This window comes from Diceros bicornis, chromosome 2 (assembly GCF_020826845.1).
Source record: "Diceros bicornis minor isolate mBicDic1 chromosome 2, mDicBic1.mat.cur, whole genome shotgun sequence".
Taxonomy (NCBI): domain Eukaryota; kingdom Metazoa; phylum Chordata; class Mammalia; order Perissodactyla; family Rhinocerotidae; genus Diceros; species Diceros bicornis.
In genome coordinates, this window is record NC_080741.1 from 53224952 (window position 1) to 53244986 (window position 20035).

A 20035-nucleotide genomic window follows, 5' to 3' on the forward strand; every position below is an offset into this window, starting at 1 on the left:
AATTTTCATAAAATAATTTTACTCCAAGATGCTTTTATGCCCTTCTCCCTCGTTCCCCATTCCCATAGCCTTTAGCAAAAAAACACTGAAGAAGACTTATCAGCATTTAGAAGCAGCCTCATTCATGCACTGTTATACAGTATAAGAAGCAAATTCTACACAGCCTTCCTCTTCACCACAGTTACTGAGCTCTCAATTTCTTAACATTAACAATTGACAGATTTAAAATGTTTGTCATTTTGATTTATTCCAACATGGAAAGCAATAGTATAGCCTCTGTAACATCAACACACATAGTCTGTGAATAAACCTGAATAAATTACAGGGTCTGTCACCTACTAGCTGCTGTGACATTGGGCAAAATACTTGACCTCTTATGCCTTAGTTTCCTCATCTGTAAAATGAAGATACTGTGCCCATCAGATGGGGTGGTAGGAAGCTTAAATGATACAATCCATGTTAAGAGCATAGAACAATGCCTGACTCATGAAAAGCACTTAACAAACATTCATTTGTAAAACAACAAACGTTGTTTTACAGTCTTGGCAAAAAAAAGAAGGAAAAAAAGATAATTTTGACTGATAGAAATAAATATCATTTACTGGGAAGGTAGCAGGTAACAGGCATAGTGTTAGTTGTTTTAAATATATTAACTCCAAAACATATAAAAGCTGAGGAAACTCTAGAACCCCCAAATTTTCTTTTTTTAATAAATTTTTATTTATTTATTTATTTATTTTTTCCCCCAAAGCACCAGCAGATAGTTGTATGTCATAGTTGCACAGCCTTCTAGTTGCTGTATGTAGGACATGGCCTCAGCATGGCCAGAAATGCGTAGAACCCCCAAATTTTCTACCTGCATCTCCCTGTCTGAGAATATCTGAAACCTCAAACTTAAAAAAAAAAAAAAAAAAATCCTGGGCCGGCCTGGTGGCATAGTTAAGAGTTAAGTTTGCATGCTCTGCTTTGGTGGCCCGGGGATCACAGGTTCAGATCCTGGGCAGGGACCTATGCACCGCTTATCAAGCCATGCTGTAGCAGGCATCCCACATATAAAGTAGAGGAAGATGAGCACGGATGTTAGCCCAGGGCCAATCTCCCTCAGGAAAAAAAGAGGAGGATGGGCAACAGATGTTAGCTCAGGGTTAATCTTCCTCACCAAAAAAAAAAAAAAAAATTTCCTTTAGAATGTCCAAATCATTTAATGTTTTGATCTTTATGACTTCAAATGTGATAATGAAATGGTCATCTTGGAAAATCCTTAAGAATGAGAGAAGAACCACATACATGCCGGGTGATGGGCACTTGGAAGGAATAGAAGCCATAAAGTAAGTAACCCCTGAGATTAAGAATACCTTTTTCTTTTAGAAATCTTTTAGGTTCTGTTCTAAAGTTATTCTTTTAAAAAGTTCCTAGAATAACTTGTCTTAGCCATGCAATATTAAAATAAAGATATGAGACAAAAAAAAGTAACTCAGAGAGAGGACCGTAGGGACTTATAAATTCTAATAATAATAATAACAAATCTAAGTTAATTTCCACACTGGCTTCCATTGATATTTCTTCTTCTTTTAAAATTAATGTGTCTATGATTCCCAGACATATCAGTAAAATGTAAAAAATATGTTCTTTCCCTTTCTTTTCTACCACTTTTAGGACACTAAAATGGATATTTTTTTTTTCTAAGACACTAAGAATTCAATTTTTTCTAGTTTTTACATGGCAACCCACATACAAAATAGAGGAAGACTGGCAACAGATGTCAGCTCAGGGCGACTCTTCCTCAGCAAAAAAAAACAAACCCAAAAAACAAGTCTGTGATCCAACTCCAAACATAACCATTAGTTTAGTAAATAGTTTTCTGTGTTGTTTTCACATTCATATATATAACATACATTTTTATTTTTTTGAATAACAATGGAACCACATCCCATTCATAACCTGTTAATTAACATCTTTTTTCCATATAACTTGGAAAATTTTCAATGTTACTACATATAGATGTCCTTTATTCCTTTTATTGGCTGCAGAGTCTGCATTATATGGATGTATGACAACTTAATTCCTATTCATGGGCATTTGGGTTCAGCCTAGGGTTTTTGCTTTTACAAACACTGACATCAGCCTTTGTAGAGAATCCTTCAGTGTACCTATTTGAGTACTATGTCGGAGCACACTCCCTGCCATCAAACTGCAGGGTCAAAGGGAATGCCACCGATGGGAGATGAGTGTGTGTGCACTCACACCAAGTGGTAGTGCACTCACACCAACCTGCCTGTATTAACAGACTTGAGAACTCTTGCTACTCTGTCAGGCATTTAAAAAACTATTAGATTAACACATTTTCTTATGTTTTTTGGCTGCCTTCCTTCTATAAATGATCTATTTGGTCCTTTGTCCAATTTTCTAGCGTTAGTTTTTTCCCAGACTTCAAAGAGCTCTTCGTGCAATAGTCCATAGAGTGTTTTATTAAACTAATTGATATTTTCAACTGTAAATTGATAAAATGATCATCTTTTTTCTTTCATGGCTACTGGGTTTTATATCATGCACAGAAAGGACCCATTTCAAGCTTAGAAATGAATAAAAGATAAGTAAGTAACAATAAATATACTTGTTAGCAACTAGTACTCTGTTTCTTTTTTTTAATATTTATATCTTATTTTGGAATATGAAGTGGGTTTTCTTTCTTCTTTTCTTTTTCAAATAGCTACCAGTGTTTTCGATATCATTTGATCCATCCTCTCCTGTTGATTTAAAATACTACCTTTATATTCTGGATTTAATTGTGAAAAGCCTATTCCTTCCACTGACTAGTCCTTAATGTAGTTTTATAAAATGTAATAATATCTGGCAGAGCAAAGCACTCTTAATTACTTTTTTCCTCCTTTTTCTGGTGACAGTCACATATTTATTCTTTCATACAAAAGCTAGAATAGGGCCGGCCCCGTGGCTTAGTGGTTAAGTGCGCGCGCTCCGCTGCTGGCGGCCCGGGTTCGGATCCCGCTAGCACACCGACCCATCGCTTCTCCGGCCATGCTGAGGCCGTGTCCCACATACAGCAACTAGAAGGACATGCAGCTATGACATACAACTGTCTACTGGGGCTTTGGGGAAAAAAATTAAATAAATAAAATTTAAAAAATAAAAAATAAATAAATAAAAAAAATAAAAATAAAAAACTTAAAAAAAAAAAAAAGCTAGAATAATTTTGTCAAGTTCCCAAAATAATTTATTCAAGTCTTTTATGTCCTTCAGTAGATTGTTTCTCTTTCTACAGGTTCCATATATTCCTTTTATTTCTTAATGTATTTTGTTGTTAATGTAAATTGGATATTTTCTTCCACACAATTTTTCTAACAGTTGCTAAAGTGTATTCAACATTTTCATTTTCCTTTCAAAAGTCTAATGAATTATTGTTGTGTTTATATAAGAAAGCTACTGACTTGTATATGGATTTGCAAATTTCTACTTGTTGAATTCTTTGTTTTCAAAAATTTCTGTTAATGTCTCCCTCATTATCTGCAAAAAAATAATCTTGCCCCTTTATTGTTAATATTTTTACTACTTTTCTTTGTCTACCTATATTGGCTACTTTCAGAAAAAATTACCTAATGGTAATGGTATAGCGAGCACTTCTGTCATGTGTATAATTTCAAAGGGAATTTCTCTTACAGGCTTTAGGCTTGAGATACAAATATAATTTTAAAAAAAATCACTTTGAGGAAATATCCATGTAAAGACTTAAGACAGGTACCATACTTTATCAAATAATTCCCCTTTGATCTATTAATATAATAAAGTGTATTAATGAATTTTCCTAATTTTGAATAATCCTTGCATTCCTAGAATGAACTCCTATTTGGTCACGTTCTTAAATAACTAATTTGATTTCACTTATAAAAATACTTTTTTCCCCAAGTATTTTTTGCATCAAAATTCATAAGTGAGACTAACTGTAGTTGTTTTTATTTTGTCAGGCTTTGGAATCAAGATTATTCCAGCTTTGTAAAACTGGGAAGTTTTCTTTGTTCTCCATGCTCTGAGATGATGTCAACAGCATTATAATTACAGGTCCCTAAAGGGTTAAAAGAATTCACCTATGGAATTACCTGACCTGAGTACTCTTTGTGGTTAGATCTTTGACATTTTAAAAAATTTCTTCAGGGCCAGCCCTGGTGGGTTTGGTGCTCTCTCCTCTGGCAGTCTCGGTTTAGACCTACACCACTTGTCTGTCAGTAGCCATGCTGTGGTGGTGGCTCACATACAAAAAGAGGAAGATTGGCAGCAGATGGTAACTCAGGACAAATCTTCCTCAGCAGAAAAAAAAAATCTTCATGTTGTTGTCCACTTACGTGTTACATCTCTTCTTGATTCCACTTTGGTAATTTGTATTATCCTAGAAAATTTTTCACTTTATTCAGGTTTTCAAATTTATTAACAGAAATGTACAAGTCTTTAAATGTCTTCATTTTGTATGTCTGAGCTTAATTCTCTTCTTTTTTCTTTATTAGGATAATCAGTAGTTTATCTCATTGGACTTTGGTCAAAGGATTAATATTTGGATTTACTTTTAAATTGTACTTTTCAATTCTACTGTTCTGTTTTCTAAGTATTAATTTCCGTTTTTCCTTTATAGTTTCCTTCTTTCTGTTTGGCTAAGGTTTTATACTGTTGCTCTTTTTCTAATTCTGAATTTAAATACTTTATTCATTTACTTTCTGGAATACATATTTGAAATGTAAAATTCTTTTCTGCTGGCTATTATCTACATACCTTTTCCAAGTTAAAGCTGTCTTCAGTTCGACTGTCCTCTGAGTTGTCTGTGTTCTTCTCATCATCCCCTTTATCTGCATTTGCAAATACAGAGGCCACTCGGACCACAGGCAAGGGCACGTCCCGAGGAACAAATCTAACTGAGCTGATGGGCATGGTCCACAATTTAATTTTCTTAAAAGATTTGGTTTTGGCAGAATATCGTGATTCACAGACAAAAACATCCTCATCTCGAAAGTTTTCTGGGCATAATTTAAAGTATTCCTGAGGGATATAAGAATAAAATTAATTAGCTAGGTGAATTTTATGAAAACTAATCAACCAAAAAAAACAAAAATAGACACCAACCAAGGAAACAAACAAAAGATAAACTGCTAAGACTTTCTGACAGTTAACAACAAATGGCAAATGGCTAGAGATCTAGGAGTATTTCCTTGCTATAGAACAGCCTTATTAAATACATGCCATTTAGCTTACCAATTTGAAAATACATTATTATTTCATATAGCTATAATGTTCTTTAAAGCTTTGGGCAGGGCTCACATGTATCAGATAGACAAAAAGTACACTTTATTATCTAAAAACCACACTGACAATTTATAATAATCTTTCAGAAAATGTCATCCTTAAAAACTAGTGTGGCAATATAAAAAATGTAAGCCAAATGCATACAGTTATATAATGTAGGCAGCAAATGGTCTTTCACCATCACGTTCAGGTTAATTTCTCTCCAAATCTTTACATATGGCCACATAGACAAAAGTTAAAAAAAAAAAAAAATCAAACAGTTTAAAACAGAGTACCTAATTTTATAAACATGAATTTTCTATGTTTGCAAATTTTATTCCCATGGAATGATTTACGCTTTTGAGACTAATGAGTTTCTTACCTTGACAAACATGACCACACATTTTCCTAGAATTTTATTAACGGGAACTTTATTATAATAGTCACTCTTAAAAACTTCCTTTTCTAGAAATTTTCGTGTAGCCAGATGGAATGTTTCATTTGGCCGATAAAACCAACAGCCATACAACCATTTTTCACCTCAAAAAAAAAGAGAGAGAGAAAATTACCATTAACAGAAATCACAGTGCGCAAAATGAGCAAAGACTTTACCCATTCTGCTATGGCCTTAACCTAGCATTCTGCTTTTTAGGTCATGGTTCCTTAATATAACTATCTTAAAAGAAATAATACTTTAAAATAATTAAGTGTAATGAGGCCTAAAAAATGCTCCTTTCCCCTTCATATTAAAAGATGTATAATATTAGAATGAGGAAGGTGATGAGACCTGCTCTATTCTGCTAGGGTCAAGACACACCTAAAGGTGTATGCTTTAATAAGGATACAGAGATACTAAACGACATATTTAGCACTCAGGTGAAGGAATACAAACGTATGTCACATGATGAACAGTTGAAACAACTGGATTGCCTGGATCACATTTCTGCCTGCTTCTGGCTTCATTAACTCCTATTCATTCTCTATGTCTCAAGTTAAAGGCAATTGTTCTAGGAAGCCTTTTTGAAATCAAATTCTAAGCCAAGGCACATGTCTCTCTATAATAATTTCTTTTTTATTTGTGATTTTTACCAGAGGGGTTTTGCCAGGGGCAAAACATGAGCCTTTTGTTCTTCTGAATCTCTACCATCCTACAGAGTTTGGCTCAAGGTGTGTTTTGTTTTTTTTTTTATAATTTTATTTATTTATTTTTTTCCCCCAAAGCCCCAGTAGATAGTTGTATGTCATAGCTGCACATACTTCTAGTTGCTGTATGTGGGACACGGCCTCAGCATGGCCGGAGAAGCGGTGCGTCGGTGCGCGCCCGGGATCTGAACCCGGGCCGCCAACAGCAGAGGGCGCGCACTTAACCGCTAAGCCACGGGGCCGGCCCTCAAGGTGTGTTTTTAATAAATATCAGTGAATGAATGATATTTTAATAAATATCAGTCTTAACCAGACTTCAAGAAGTTGCATTTCTTCTGACTCAACTGCCACTGCTAGCTCCTATGTTTTTCATAGAGTGGATGCTTAATTATATTTACTGATACAATGTAGAAAAACTATTGTTGGAAGGCATTAAAAAATCCGAGTTACAGGGCTGGCCCCGTGGCTTAGCGGTTAAGTGCGTGCGCTCCGCTGCTGGCGGCCCGGGGTTCGGATCCCGGGCGCGCACCGACGCACCGCTTCTCCGGCCATGCTGAGGCCGCGTCCCACATACAGCAACTAGAAGAATGTGCAGCTATGACATACAACTATCTACTGGGGCTTTGAGGGGAAAATAAATAAACAAATCTTTAAAAAAAAAAAAAAAAAAAAAAATCTGAGTTACAATTTTCTTCCCTGAGGACCGAGGAGGAGTAAAATAGTCACATCTCACCAATCTGCCCTTCAATTTAAAACAAACTTACCAGCAGAATCTTCCCACAGTCTCTCAATACAGACTATATGTGGTTGTAGGTTGGCTTCTGCGGGCTCCACATAGACGTAATCACCAACATGGTACATGCTGTTCTTAAAGCTGCAGTCCTGGCTGTATGTGCGATGTAAGCCTGAGAGGCCTACAGCACCTGAGGAATCTTCACTCTTTTCAGCTTCTTAGGTAAACAAGAGAAAAAGGTTCTCATTTAAGTGATGCTGGAATTAGATGTAGGATTCAAACAACACATACAAATACATTTAGTTCTTTTCTAGACATTCAAAGGCAGGATTCAGGACAAATAGTTATGATATCCACATTCCCAATAGCCTCTACTCAAAAATTCCTTTTTGAATTACAACCAACGGCCATTAATTTAAATACACACATAAACAGAGGATCTACAGAATAAAAATAATCACCTTAATAACATATGCTCAATGTAGTCATTCTGAACGATACAGAAAGGTATAAAAAAGAAAACAGGTTACCTGTAAAGCACGTAATCCTAGGGATAGTCTCCTATGTACATCCTCTCCATCTTACTGCCTGAAAATTTTTCCCCCAACAGTTATTACATGGATATGTCACAATTAATGGAATCTTAGAATCGATGAAATGTGGAAGATGTATATAATATAATGTATATCATATAATATACTGTATATGTAAACTATATACGTGAATACAATATATCATAAACATTTCTCCTGAGATTAAAGGCTTTTCAGGATTTTTATTTTTGTTAAATGAGACTTTTTAATGGCTCCTGTACAAGCCATCATTTGAAAATACCATAGGTTTTTTTGAGGATAAAGCTTTGCCCACATCTTTGATTACTTCCTAGGGATAATTTTCCATAAATGGAACAGCTGAAAATAAGCATAAATGCCTACTCCAAACTGACTCCCAAAAGTCCATATCAATTTAAGTCCCTCACTGTTTGGCTACAAAGAGTCTGTTTCTCCATTCCCTCTCTAATATTGGTATTATAATTTTTTTAAAGTTTTGTCAATTTTGGTAGAAAATGCTTTCTAGTAGTTGATTAATCAAATGAGTCCCTGTAACATATGCAGCAGATTCACAAGATTCTTGAGAATATACCAGCAAGAACACTGTCAACTGGACTGAAAGGGACAGAGAGTACCAAATGAAAGAAGGCTATTAAACCTCAAAATTCTAGAGATGGGAAACAGGCTGATAAAATAACTCAGCTGCAAACACGTGCTACCTTTCATGACAAAGGATGATTTAGAGGGCACAGTGTTGAGCTGCAGAGGACCATCTCCAGGCCTTGAAACCTAATGGAGCCTGGTCGGCTGGATCTGAAATTGCTTGGAATTGATGACTCTTTTTTTTTCCATTTCTCCCCCCACTTGCCTGTTTTTTTTGTGAGGAAGATCGGCCCTGAGCTAACATCTACCAATCCTCCTCTTTTTGCTAAGGAAGACTGGCCCTGGGCTAGCATCCATGCCCATCTTCCTCTACTTTATACGGGACGCGGCCACAGCATGGCTTGACAAGCGGTGCATCGGTGCGTGCCTGGAATCCGAACAAACGAACCCCGGGCTGCCGTAGCAGAGCGCGTGCAGGCGCACTTAACCGCTTGCGCCACTGGGCCGGCCCCTCCATTTCTCCCTTTTGAAGGGGAATGTCTCTGTTATCCTATGCACATCCCAACGTTATACTGCAGCAACAGAGAATTTGTTTTTTTAGTTCACAAGACCACAGACGGAGAATTGTGTCCCAGGATGGATCAATACCCAGAGCCTCACCCATACACTTACTTTAGATGATTTAAATAATGAGATTTGGGACTTTTGAGCTGATGATATTTAGATGAGATTTTGGTATCATCTGGCAGAGGAGCGTTACTGTAACAAATACCTAAAAACATGGATGTGACTTTGGAATTTGGTAGTAAGCAGAGACTGGAAGAATTCTGAGGAGCACGACAGAAAAAGTCTAGGTTGCCTTGACTAGACTGTTAGTAGAGAAATGGACATTAAAGACTTGGCAGCTGAAGGCTCAGAAGGAAACGAAGAAAATGTTACTGGGAAGTGGAGGAATGGGGTTCCTAATACAGCGGCAGAAAGCTCAGCAGAACTGTGTCCTGCAGTTATTTGGATTCTGGGCCTCCTTGGGTTGATCTTTTAGTTATATTTTTCTTTCTTTATTTCTCTTTGTTGTTGTTTTACTTCCTCAGAGATTTCTTCAACTTTATCTTCTAATCCTTCTCTAAATAGTTCCTTTCTGCTATCATTAAAAAACTTTTTTTATCGAATAAATTTGACATATTCTGTAAATTTAAGGTGTACAATGTGTTACTTTGATACATTTATATATTGTTGCCATTGTAGCAATATTTATCACATTACATAATTATAGTACAATATTGTTGTCTATATTCATTATACTGTGCGTTAGATCTCTATGGTTTATTTAATATACTTGTTGCAAGTTTGTATCCTTAAACAACATCAATCTTATTCCCCCACACCCCTCTGCTATCATTTTTTTAAATAGCTTTATTGAAATATAATTCACACACACCACACAATTCACCTATTTAAGGTGTACAATTCAGGGCCGGCCCCGTGGCTTAGCAGTTAGCGCGCCGGGTTCGGATCCCAGGCGCGCACAGACGCGCCACTTCTCCAGCCACGCTGAGGCCGTGTCCCACGTACAGCAACTAGAAGGATGTGCAACTATGACATACAACTATCTACTGGGGCTTTGGGGGGAAAAATAAATAAATAAAATTATAAAAAATAAAATAAAGTGTACAATTCAATGGTTTTGGGTATATTATGTTGTTTTTAAAAATGGTGGTAAAATATATATCACATAAAATTTGTCATTTTTAACCATTTTTAAGTGCATAATTCAGTGGCATTAGTTATATTCACAACGTTGTGCAACCATAACCGCTATTTCCAAAACTTTTCTTTACTCCAAACACAAACTCTGTAACCATTAAGTAACGGTTAAGTAAACGTGTCGTTAGGCAGTTTTGTCCTTGTGTGAACATCATAGAGTGTACTTACACCAACCTAGATGGTACAGCCCACTACACACCTAGGCTATATGGTACTAATCTTATGGGACTATCGTCGAATATGCAGCCCGTTGTTGACTGAAACGTCATTTATCGGTGTATGATGGTATACCACATTTTGTTTATCCATTCACCTGTTGATGGACACTTGGGTTGTTTCTGCCTTTTGGCTATTGTGAATAATGCTGTTGTGAACAGCGGTATACAAGTATCTGTTTAAGCCCTGCTTTCAGTTTTTCTGGATATACACCTAGCAGTAGAACTAACAGACCACATGGTAATTCAATATTTAGCTTTTTAAGGAATTGCCAAACTGTTTTCCATAGTGGATGCACCACTTTACATTCCTACCAGCAATGCATGAGGGTTCCAATTTTTCCACATACTCACCAACACTTGTTATTTCCCTTTTTTTGGATAAAGGGTATGAAGTGAAGTGGTATCTCATTAAAGTACTGATTTGCATTCATCCAATGATTAAAGACGTAGAGCATTTTTTCATGTGCTTATGGCCATTTGTATAATTTCTTTGGAGATATATCTATTCAAATCCTTTGCTCATTTTTGAATTGTGTTTTGTTGCTGTTGAACTGTAGGAGTCCTTTATATATTCTGGATACTAGACCTTTATCAGATATATGATTTGTGAATTTTTTCTCTCATTTTGTGGGTTTGCCATATTTTTAATTTCCAAGAAATTTTCTGTTCTGTGAAAGTTTATTTTTTATGGCCTCCTATTCTTGTTTTATGGATGCAGTAGCTTGTCATCTCTCTGAAGGTCTAAATTTTAGTTTAGTTTTTTTTTTTTTTAATTTTTCTCCTGCTTCTTTCACTTTTTTTGGTTCCTCCAAGGTCCTTTTTTCTTTTTGTTTTGTTCTCTATCTTACATCTTAGAGATTTTCCTTAAATATTTGGTCCTATTTAAATAAATATCTGCTCCTATTTAAAAGTGAAACATTGAAAAAGCTGATTAGAAGCTCTCTACACATACACAGACCTAACCCTGATGGATTTCACTGGGGACCTCCAGATGCTATTATCTAAAGTTTTTCCTCATTGTCTGACCCATATCTCAAAAGAAAAATCTCCTGTCTCAGAACTATAAGCCTGACTGCCAGCATTCTATGGGCCAAGTAGTTAAGAAGGCCAGGGGGTCTCACTCTTTAGTATAAGTCCTTTCACAATCCTCCTCTTCAGAACTGTACCCCTACTGTTAGGCCTATCTGGTGTCCCTGAGTCTAGACTCTTTATGATGAACAGTCACAGGAAGGACTGGGGAATGATCTGCACCTCCATTTTCACAAGCACCTGGTGTTCTAATCCCTGTGCCATTCTAGACAGGAATTGGCCTGCTTAAGGTCTTCATCCGATGCTGGTATTGAAGCCACTGTTAGCAACTTACCCGTCCATTTTCTAGCTTCCAAGCTTTAATTGCTATCATCTCCTCCATTGTTTTCCGTTTTTTTTTTTTTTCAGGGAGGGGAAAGCTTTTGTGTTTATGTCTTTTGTTTTGTTTTTAAAATCCCCTTTCCATCATTTTAAAGGTGTTCTGGGAAGGAATAGCAGTAGACACTTATGTACAATCTGCCATGTTTAAGTGAAAGTCCCCTATGTCATTTTATCTTTGCTTAATTGGCCCTGTATGAGTAGTTAGTTCTGGTATTTAATAGAAAAACTGGGTGTGTGAAATCTAATTTCCCTCAACTTCTATTGATGATTAAGAAATCTCCTCTTATGGCTTAAAGACAGAGAGGGCTGACTGACATACACAAACACTATCCTACTTTCTGGTGTTTTGCTGTCTTTTAATATTCACAAAGTAACCTGACACAGGATGATCTAAAGCAGACTGCAGTTCTCTCACGACTAGAAGTAACTAGTTACAATAACCCTCAGAGTACCCTGCTTCTATAGCCTTTCCCACTCAGTCCTTCCAGTGCTGACTTCACATTCCATGGCAAAGCACCACTTCTCACCTACTTCTAGTCACATTGCTGGGAAATATAGTCTCTGAGTTAGTGCAAAAAAAGAGGTATTAACAGGGATGCTCTGGTAGCTTCAGAAAGCAGCTCTACGTAGCAGGGCTCCCTTTCCTCTAGTCAGCAAAGGCCACTAAGCTCATGAGATAGGCACAGTGATGGGATAGGAATAAAAATCTCCTACTGTCTTTTTCTTTATGTAGCTCTGTTTTTCTACCATAGGTCTTCTTCGTAAATTAAGTCATGGGAAATATTTCCTGGCAGCTAAGGATCAATCAAGGGCAGTAACCAATAGTCTTTAAAGTATCGGTACTGCTTTTTCTCTAGAATGTATCACCATAACAGATAATGTGTTCACATATTATTGCTAATCCACCAAGAAGAAAGGCAGGTGTCGTAAGTTCTTGGCTCTTGCAGTCATTAAATTCAAGGCCTTAGACCAGAGATTCCCAGACTTCAGTGTGCATCAGAACTACCTACAGGATTTGTTAAAACACAGACTGCTGGGTCCCACCTGCAGAGTTTCTGAAATGGTAGATCTGGAGTGGGACCAGAGAATTTGCATTTCTAACAAGTTCTCAGGTGATGTTGACGCTTGCCTAGAGGCCACACTTTGAGTACTCCCTTAGAGTAAGTCAAGGAGCAGCTGTCACTAATTCTGCATTGCCAGGAAAGTGTCAACTTAAAAAAAAAATCCCAAGTATACAAAATTTTGTCAGTAGAAACACGGGTCCCAAGGTCATACCCAGTATAGCAGTGGCATTTTCTGTTTCTTCTTTCACTGATTTCCATTCTGATCTTTATTATTTTTTCTACTTACTTCGGGTTTGATTTGCTCTTCTTTTTCTAACTTCTTGAGGTGGAAGCAGATTTATTTTAGATCTTTATTCCTTTCTAATATATGTGTTTAAAAGTATAAATTTCCTTCTAAGAACTGCCTTAGCTATATCCGATACATTTTTAAATGTTGTGGTTTTTTTTTTTAATTTTTTTTTTAATTTTTTGTTTATTGCAGTAACATTGGTTTATAACATTGTAAAAATTTCAGGTGTACATCATTGTACTTCTATTTCTGCATAGATTACATCATGTTCACCACCAAAATACTAATTACAACCCATCACCACACACATGTACCGAATTATCCCTTTCACCCTCCTCCCTCCCCCCTTCCCCTCTGGTAACCCCCAATCCAATCTCTGTCCCTATGTGTTTATTTATTGTTGTTATTATCTACTACTTAATGAAGGAAATCATGCGGTATTTGACCTTCTCCCTCTGACTTATTTCACTTTGCATTATACCCTTAATGTCCATCCATGATGTCACAAATGGCTGGATTTCATCGTTTCTTATGGCTGAGTAGTATTCCATTGTGTATATATACCACAGCTTCTTTATCCATTCGTCCCTTGATGGGCACTTAGGTTGCTTCCAAGTCTTGGCTATTGTGAATAACGCTGCAATGAACACAGGGGTGCATGTACCTTTACAAATTGGTGTTTTCAAGTTCTTTGCATAAATACCCAGCAGTGGGATGGCTGGATCATATGGTAGTTCTATCCTTGATTTTTTGAGGAATCTCCATACTGTTTTCCATAGCGGCTGCACCAGTTTGCACTCCCACCAGCAGTGTATGAGAGTTCCCTTCTCTCCACATCCTCTCCAACACATGTTGTTTCCTGTCTTGTTAATTATAGCCATTCTGACGGGCGTGAGGTGACATCTCATTGTAGTTTTGATTTGCATTTCCCTGATAGTTAATGATTTTGAACATCTTTTCATGTGTCTGTTGGCCATCTGTATATCTTCTTTGGAGAAATGTCTGTTCAGGTCCTTTGCCCATTTTTTAATTGGGTTGGTAGTTTTTTTGTTGGTAAGATGCATGAGTTCTTTATATATTTTGGAGATTAAGCCCTTATCAGAAGTATGGTTTGCAAATATCTTCTCCCAATTGTTAGGTTGTCTTTTCGTTTTGTTGATGGTTTCCTTTGCTGTGCAGAAGCTTTTTAGTTTGATGTAGTCCCATTTGTTTGTTTTTTCTATTGTTTCTCTTGCCCGGTCAGAAGTGGTGTTTGAGAAGATGTTGCTAAGACTGATGTTGAAGAGCGTACTGCCTATGTTTTCTTCTAGAAGTTTCATAGTTTCAGGTCTTACATTCAAGTCTTTAATCCATTTGGAGTTAATTTTTGTGTATGGTGTAAGGTAAGGGTCTACTTTCATTTTTTTGCATATGGCTATCCAGTTTTCCCAACACCATTTGTTGAAGAGACTTTCTTTTCCCCATTGTATGTTCTTGGCTCCTTTGTCAAAGATTAGCTGTCCATAGATGTGTGGGTTTATTTCTGGGCTTTCGATTCTATTCCATTGATCTGTGTGTCTGTTTTTGTGCCAGTACCACGCTGTTTTGGTTACTATAGCTTTGTAGCATATTTTGAAATCAGGGAGTGTGATACCTCCAGCTTTGTTCTTTTTTCTCAGGATTCCTTTAGCTATTCGGGGTCTTTTGTTGTTCCATATAAATTTTAGGATTCTTTGTTCTATTTCTGTGAAAAATGTTGTTGGAACTTTGATAGGGATTGCATTGAATCTATAGATGGCTTTAGGAAGTATGGACATCTTAACTATGTTAATTCTTCCAATCCAAGAGCACGGAATATCTTTCCATTTCTTTGTGTCTTCTTCAATTTCTTTCAGAAATGTTTTATAGTTTTCGGTGTACAGATCTTTCACCTCTTCGGTTAAGTTTATTCCTAGGTATTTTATTCTTTTTGTTGCAATTGTAAATGGGATGGTATTCTTAATTTCTCTTTCTGCTACTTCGTTGTTAGTGTACAGAAATGCAACTGATTTTTGTATGTTGATTTTGTATCCTGCAACTTTACCATATTCGTTTATTACTTCTAAAAGTTTTCTGGTGGATTCTTTAGGGTTTTCTATATATAAAATCATGTCATCTGCAAATAGTGACAGTTTCACTTCTTCCTTTCCAATTTGGATCCCTTTTATTTCTTTCTCTTGCCTGATTGCTCTGGCTAGGACTTCCAGTACTATGTTAAATAGGAGTGGTGAGAGTGGGCATCCTTGTCTGGTTCCTGTTCTTAGAGGGACGGCTTTCAGTTTTTCACCATTGAGGATGATATTAGCTGTGGGTTTCTCATATATGGTCTTTATTATGTTGAGGTACTTTCCTTCTATACCCATTTTATTCAGAGTTTTTATCATAAATGCATGCTGTATCTTGTCAAATGCTTTCTCTGCATCTATTGAGATGATCATGTGATTTTTATTCTTCATTTTATTAATGTGGTGTATTACGTTGATTGATTTGCGAATGTTAAACCATCCCTGCATCCCTGGAATAAATCCCACTTGATCATGGTGTATAATCTTTTTAACGTATTGTTGTATGCGATTTGCTAGTATTTTATTGAGGATTTTTGCATCGATGTTCATCAGTGATATTGGCCTGTAATTTTCTTTTTTTGTGTTGTCCTTGTCTGGTTTTGGTATCAGGGTAATGTCAGCTTCGTAGAATAAGTTAGGGAGCTTCCCCCGCTCCTCAATTTTTTGGAAGAGTTTGAGAAGGATAGGTATTAAGTCTTCTTTGAATGTTTGGTAGAATTCACCAGGGAAGCCGTCTGGTCCTGGACTTTTATTTTTGGGGAGGTTTGTGATTACTGTTTCGATCTCCTTACTGGTGATTGGTCTATTCAAATTCTCTACTTCTTGATCCAGTTTTGGAAGGTTGTATGATTCTAAGAATTTATCCATTTCTTCCAGATTGTCGAATTGGTTGGCATATAGCTTTTCATAGTATTCTCTTATAATCTTTTGTATTTCTGAGGTGTCTGTTGTAACCTCTCCTCTTTCATTTCTGATTTTACTTATTTGTGCCTTCTCTCTTTTTTTCTTGGTGACTCTAGCTAAAGTTTTGTCAATTTTGTTGATCTTTTCAAAGAACCAGCTCTTGGTTTTATTAATTTTTTCTATTGTTTTTTTGGTCTCTATTTCATTTATTTCTGCTCTGATTTTTATTATTTCCCTTCTTCTACTGATTTTGGGCTTTGTTTGTTCTTCTTTTTCCAGTTCCTTCAGGTGCATTGTTAGATTGTTTATTTGAGATTTTTCTTGTTTGTTGAGATAGGCCTGTATCGCTATAAACTTCCCTCTTAGAACTGCTTTTGCTGTATCCCATAAATTCTGGCATGTCGTATTTTCATTTTCATTTGTCTCCAGGTATTTTTTGATTTCTTCTTTGATTTCTTCGTTAACCCAGTCGTTGTTCAGTAGCATTTTGTTTAATCTCCACGTATTTGTGGCTTTTCTGATTTTCTTCCTATAGTTGATTTCTAGTTTCATACCATTGTGGTCAGAAAAGATGCTTGGTATTATTTCAATCTTCTTAAATTTATGGAGACTTGTTTTGTGGCCTAATATGTGATCAATCCTGGAGAATGTTCCATGTGCCTTTGAAAAGAACGTGTATTCTTCAGTTTTTGGATGGAATGCTCTGTATATATCTACTAGGTCCATCTGTTGTAGTGTGTTGTTTAAGGCCAATGTTTCCTTATTGATCTTCTGTTTGGATGATCTATCCGTTGGTGTAAGTGGAGTGTTAAAGGCCCCTACTATTATTGTGTTACTGTCTATTTCTCTTTTTATGTCTGTTAATAATTGCTTTATATATTTAGGTGCACCTACATTGGGTGCGTAGATATTTACAAGTGTTATATCCTCTTGTTGGATTGTTCCCTTGATCATTATGTAATGCCCTTCTTTGTCTCTTTTTACAGTTTTTGTTTTAAAGGCTATTTTGTCTGATATGAGTACTGCTACCCCAGCTTTCTTTTCATTGCCATTTGCGTGGAGTATCTTTTTCCATCCCTTCACTTTCAGTTTGTGAGTGTCTTTAGGTCTGAAGTGTGTCTCTTGTATGCAGCATATATATGGGTCTTGTTTTTTTATCCAGTCAGCCACCCTATGCCTTTTAATTGGAGCATTTAGTCCATTGACGTTTAAAGTAGCTATTGATAAGTATGTACTTACTGCCATTTTTTAACTTTTTTTTTTTTTTCCTCAGTGTTTTAGTAGTCCTTCTCTGTTCCTTTCTTCTTCTATACAGAATTGATGGTCACTTTAGTTTGACCTCTGTCTGAAAGCTGTACTCTTTAACTCCCCTCCTCCCTCATGTTTTTGTATCATATCTAACCTCTTTGTTGTGCATTTGTACCCATTACGTTCTAATCATGGAAACAGATAATTTTCCTATTTGTGGTCTTTTCTTTTCCCCTTAAATCAGTCCCTTTAACATTTCTTGTAGCACTGGTTTCTTGGTGACAAACTCCTTTAATTTTTGCTTATCTGGGAAAATTTTGATCTCTCCTTCCATTTTGAATGATAACCTTGCTGGGTAGAGTATTCTTGGCTGTAAGTTTTTTCCTTTTAGCACTTTAAATATATCGTGCCATTCTCTTCTAGCCTGTAAGGTTTCTGCAGAGAAGTCAGCTGATAGCCTTATGGGGTTTCCTTTGTACGTAACTTGACATTCTCTCGCGGCTTTTAGGATTCTCTCTTTAATTCTGGACATTTTGATTATGATGTGTCTTGGTGTGGGCCTCTTTGGGTTTATCTTGTTTGGGGCTCTCTGTGCTTCCTGTACCTGGATGTCTGTTTCCTTCCTTAGGTTAGGGAAGTTTTCATCTATTATTTCTTGAAATAGATTCTCTGACCCCTTGTCTCGCTCTTCTCCTTCCAGGACACCTATAACACGGATGTTAGTGCGCTTGATGTTGTCCCAGAGGTCCCTTAGACTGTCCTCAGTCTTTTTAATTCTTTTCTCTTTTACCTGTTCACCTCGAGTAATTTCTTCTAGTCTTTCGTCCAGCTCACAGATCCATTCTTCTGTATCCTCTACTCTGCTTTTGAGTCCCTCTAATGAATTTTTCATTTCCAGTATTGTATTCTTCATTTCTGATTGGTTCCTTTTTATATCTTCCATTTCTTTGTTGACATTCTCACTGAGTTCATCTATTCTTCTCCCCAGATCAGTGATCATCCTTAACACTCTTAGTTTGAACTCTCTGTCGGGTAGGTTGCTCATTTCTGTTTCACTTAGTTCCTTTTCTGGGGTTTTGTCCTGTTCCCTTACTTGGAATGTATTCTTTTGCCTCTTCATTTTGCCTCTTTCCCTGTGCTTGTGTCTACGTATTAGGTAGGTCAGCTACGTCTCCTGCTCTTGGATAGGTGACCTTATGTAAGTGATGGCTTAGGAGGCTTCCAGTGTGCTTCCCTCAGTTCTCAATGTTCCAGGGGTGACCCCTATGTGGGCTACGTGTGTCCTTCTGTTGTGGCCTGTTTGCTCTCCCTGTAGGCGCCCAGGGAGGCTGAGTTATGCTCCTGGCCAGCTGTTGTAATGCTCAGCTGCTTGTAGTTGTTGTGGGCCTTCAGTCTCTTTATCAGGTGTGGGGATCCCCAGCACAGTTGGCTGCAAGTTCTAATACCACATTTGTGTTGCAGTATTTCTTTTAAGTGAGTAGGCCCCCACCATGGCAGGTTGTTAGGCTCAGGGCCTTACAATTGCTGTAAGCCTCTAGTCTATTAGGTCTCTTGTCAGCTCTCTGAGGATTGCAGCTGGGTGGGGCTGGCCTCAGGCACAGGAGCACCCAATTGTTTCAGGTTTTGGAAGGTGGAGCAAACCTCCTATGTGGGTCTTTGAGAAGCACAAGTCTTCTGCGGCTGAGAAGCCCTGCCGCCCACAGGTCCACACACACAGTCAACACAGTCCTGCCCCGTGTGAGTGCCCCGACCTCCCCAAGCGGACCCAGTCTCTCCACGGCGGGAGCCCCACACACTCTGCCACCGCCCCACACTCTCCACCCGCTCCTTGTGCACACCCTGCCCTGCTCAAGTCGGCTCAGTTGCCAGGCTGCAGAGAATCCAGTCACCAATCTATGCAGGCCCACAAGATGCCTGAGGGCTTGTTGTTGGGTGGGGCCAGTCTCTAGGGTGGGCTGCCTGCCCTGGCTGAGCTGGATTAAATCTGTGCTCTAGCGGGTGGGGCAGACCCTGGGCTAGCCGGCCTCAGGGAGAACTCCAATGGTGTCTGTGTCAGCAGGCCCACACCAGGCCACGACAACGGCCGCCACCAATGTCCCAGTCCCTGGAGAGGTCTCACCCCTCACCGAGATGCACTCAGGGCCTATTAGGTGAGTCTCTTGTCACCAGAGCACCGTACACCTTTCTTTCTGGTGATTTTAGGGTGCTTCCTGAAACGGGTGAGTTTGTGCGCGGGCCCTTTAAGAGCCAGTTTTAGTTTCTTTGTGAACCGGGTTTTCTGGGGGTGCTCCCCAGTGTTTTAGTAGCAGGCACAGTCAGATATTATGCCGCTGGTCTCGATTGTGCTGGGTCCACAATATGCCCACAGCGGGGGCGCTCCCCGGCTCAGGGCCCCGCGCCTCCAGGGAGGCTGCGTACCTGTGAGCTGCTCCCGGCGGCCGTGAAGCTGGCGGCTTGTGAAGGCGGCGTTTTTCCTCTCCAGAAGGGAGTCTCTGCCTCTTCCACCTCAGTTAGGATTGTCCGTTGTTACAGGAGTTCCTCCCATCCAGTTTTCAGTTCTGTGTCAGGGGTAATTTTTCCACGAGTAGTTGTAAATTGGCTGTGTCCATGGGAGGAGGTGAGTTCCGAGTCTGCTTACGCCGCCATCTTGACTCCTCCTCCTAAAATGTTGTTTTCATTTTCATTCAGTTCAAGATTTTTTAATTGCCCTTGTGATGTCTTCTTTGGTCCATAGGTTATTTA

The 20035-nt window shown here is 38.1% G+C and overlaps 1 protein-coding gene across 20 annotated transcripts in view; it reads right to left on the bottom strand.

Moving 5' to 3' along the window:
- Window positions 1–20035, bottom strand: part of PBRM1 (polybromo 1) — a 119089-nt gene that overhangs the window by 27375 nt on the left and 71679 nt on the right. For all 20 annotated transcript variants that reach the window (XM_058560716.1, XM_058560707.1, XM_058560670.1 and 17 more), the window contains 3 exons: window positions 7191–7376; window positions 5666–5823; window positions 4777–5040 (listed from right to left, as the gene is read on the bottom strand). In XM_058560716.1, coding sequence (XP_058416699.1) covers window positions 4777–5040; window positions 5666–5823; window positions 7191–7376 — 608 coding nt within the window. The remainder of the gene's footprint in view (window positions 1–4776; window positions 5041–5665; window positions 5824–7190; window positions 7377–20035) is intronic.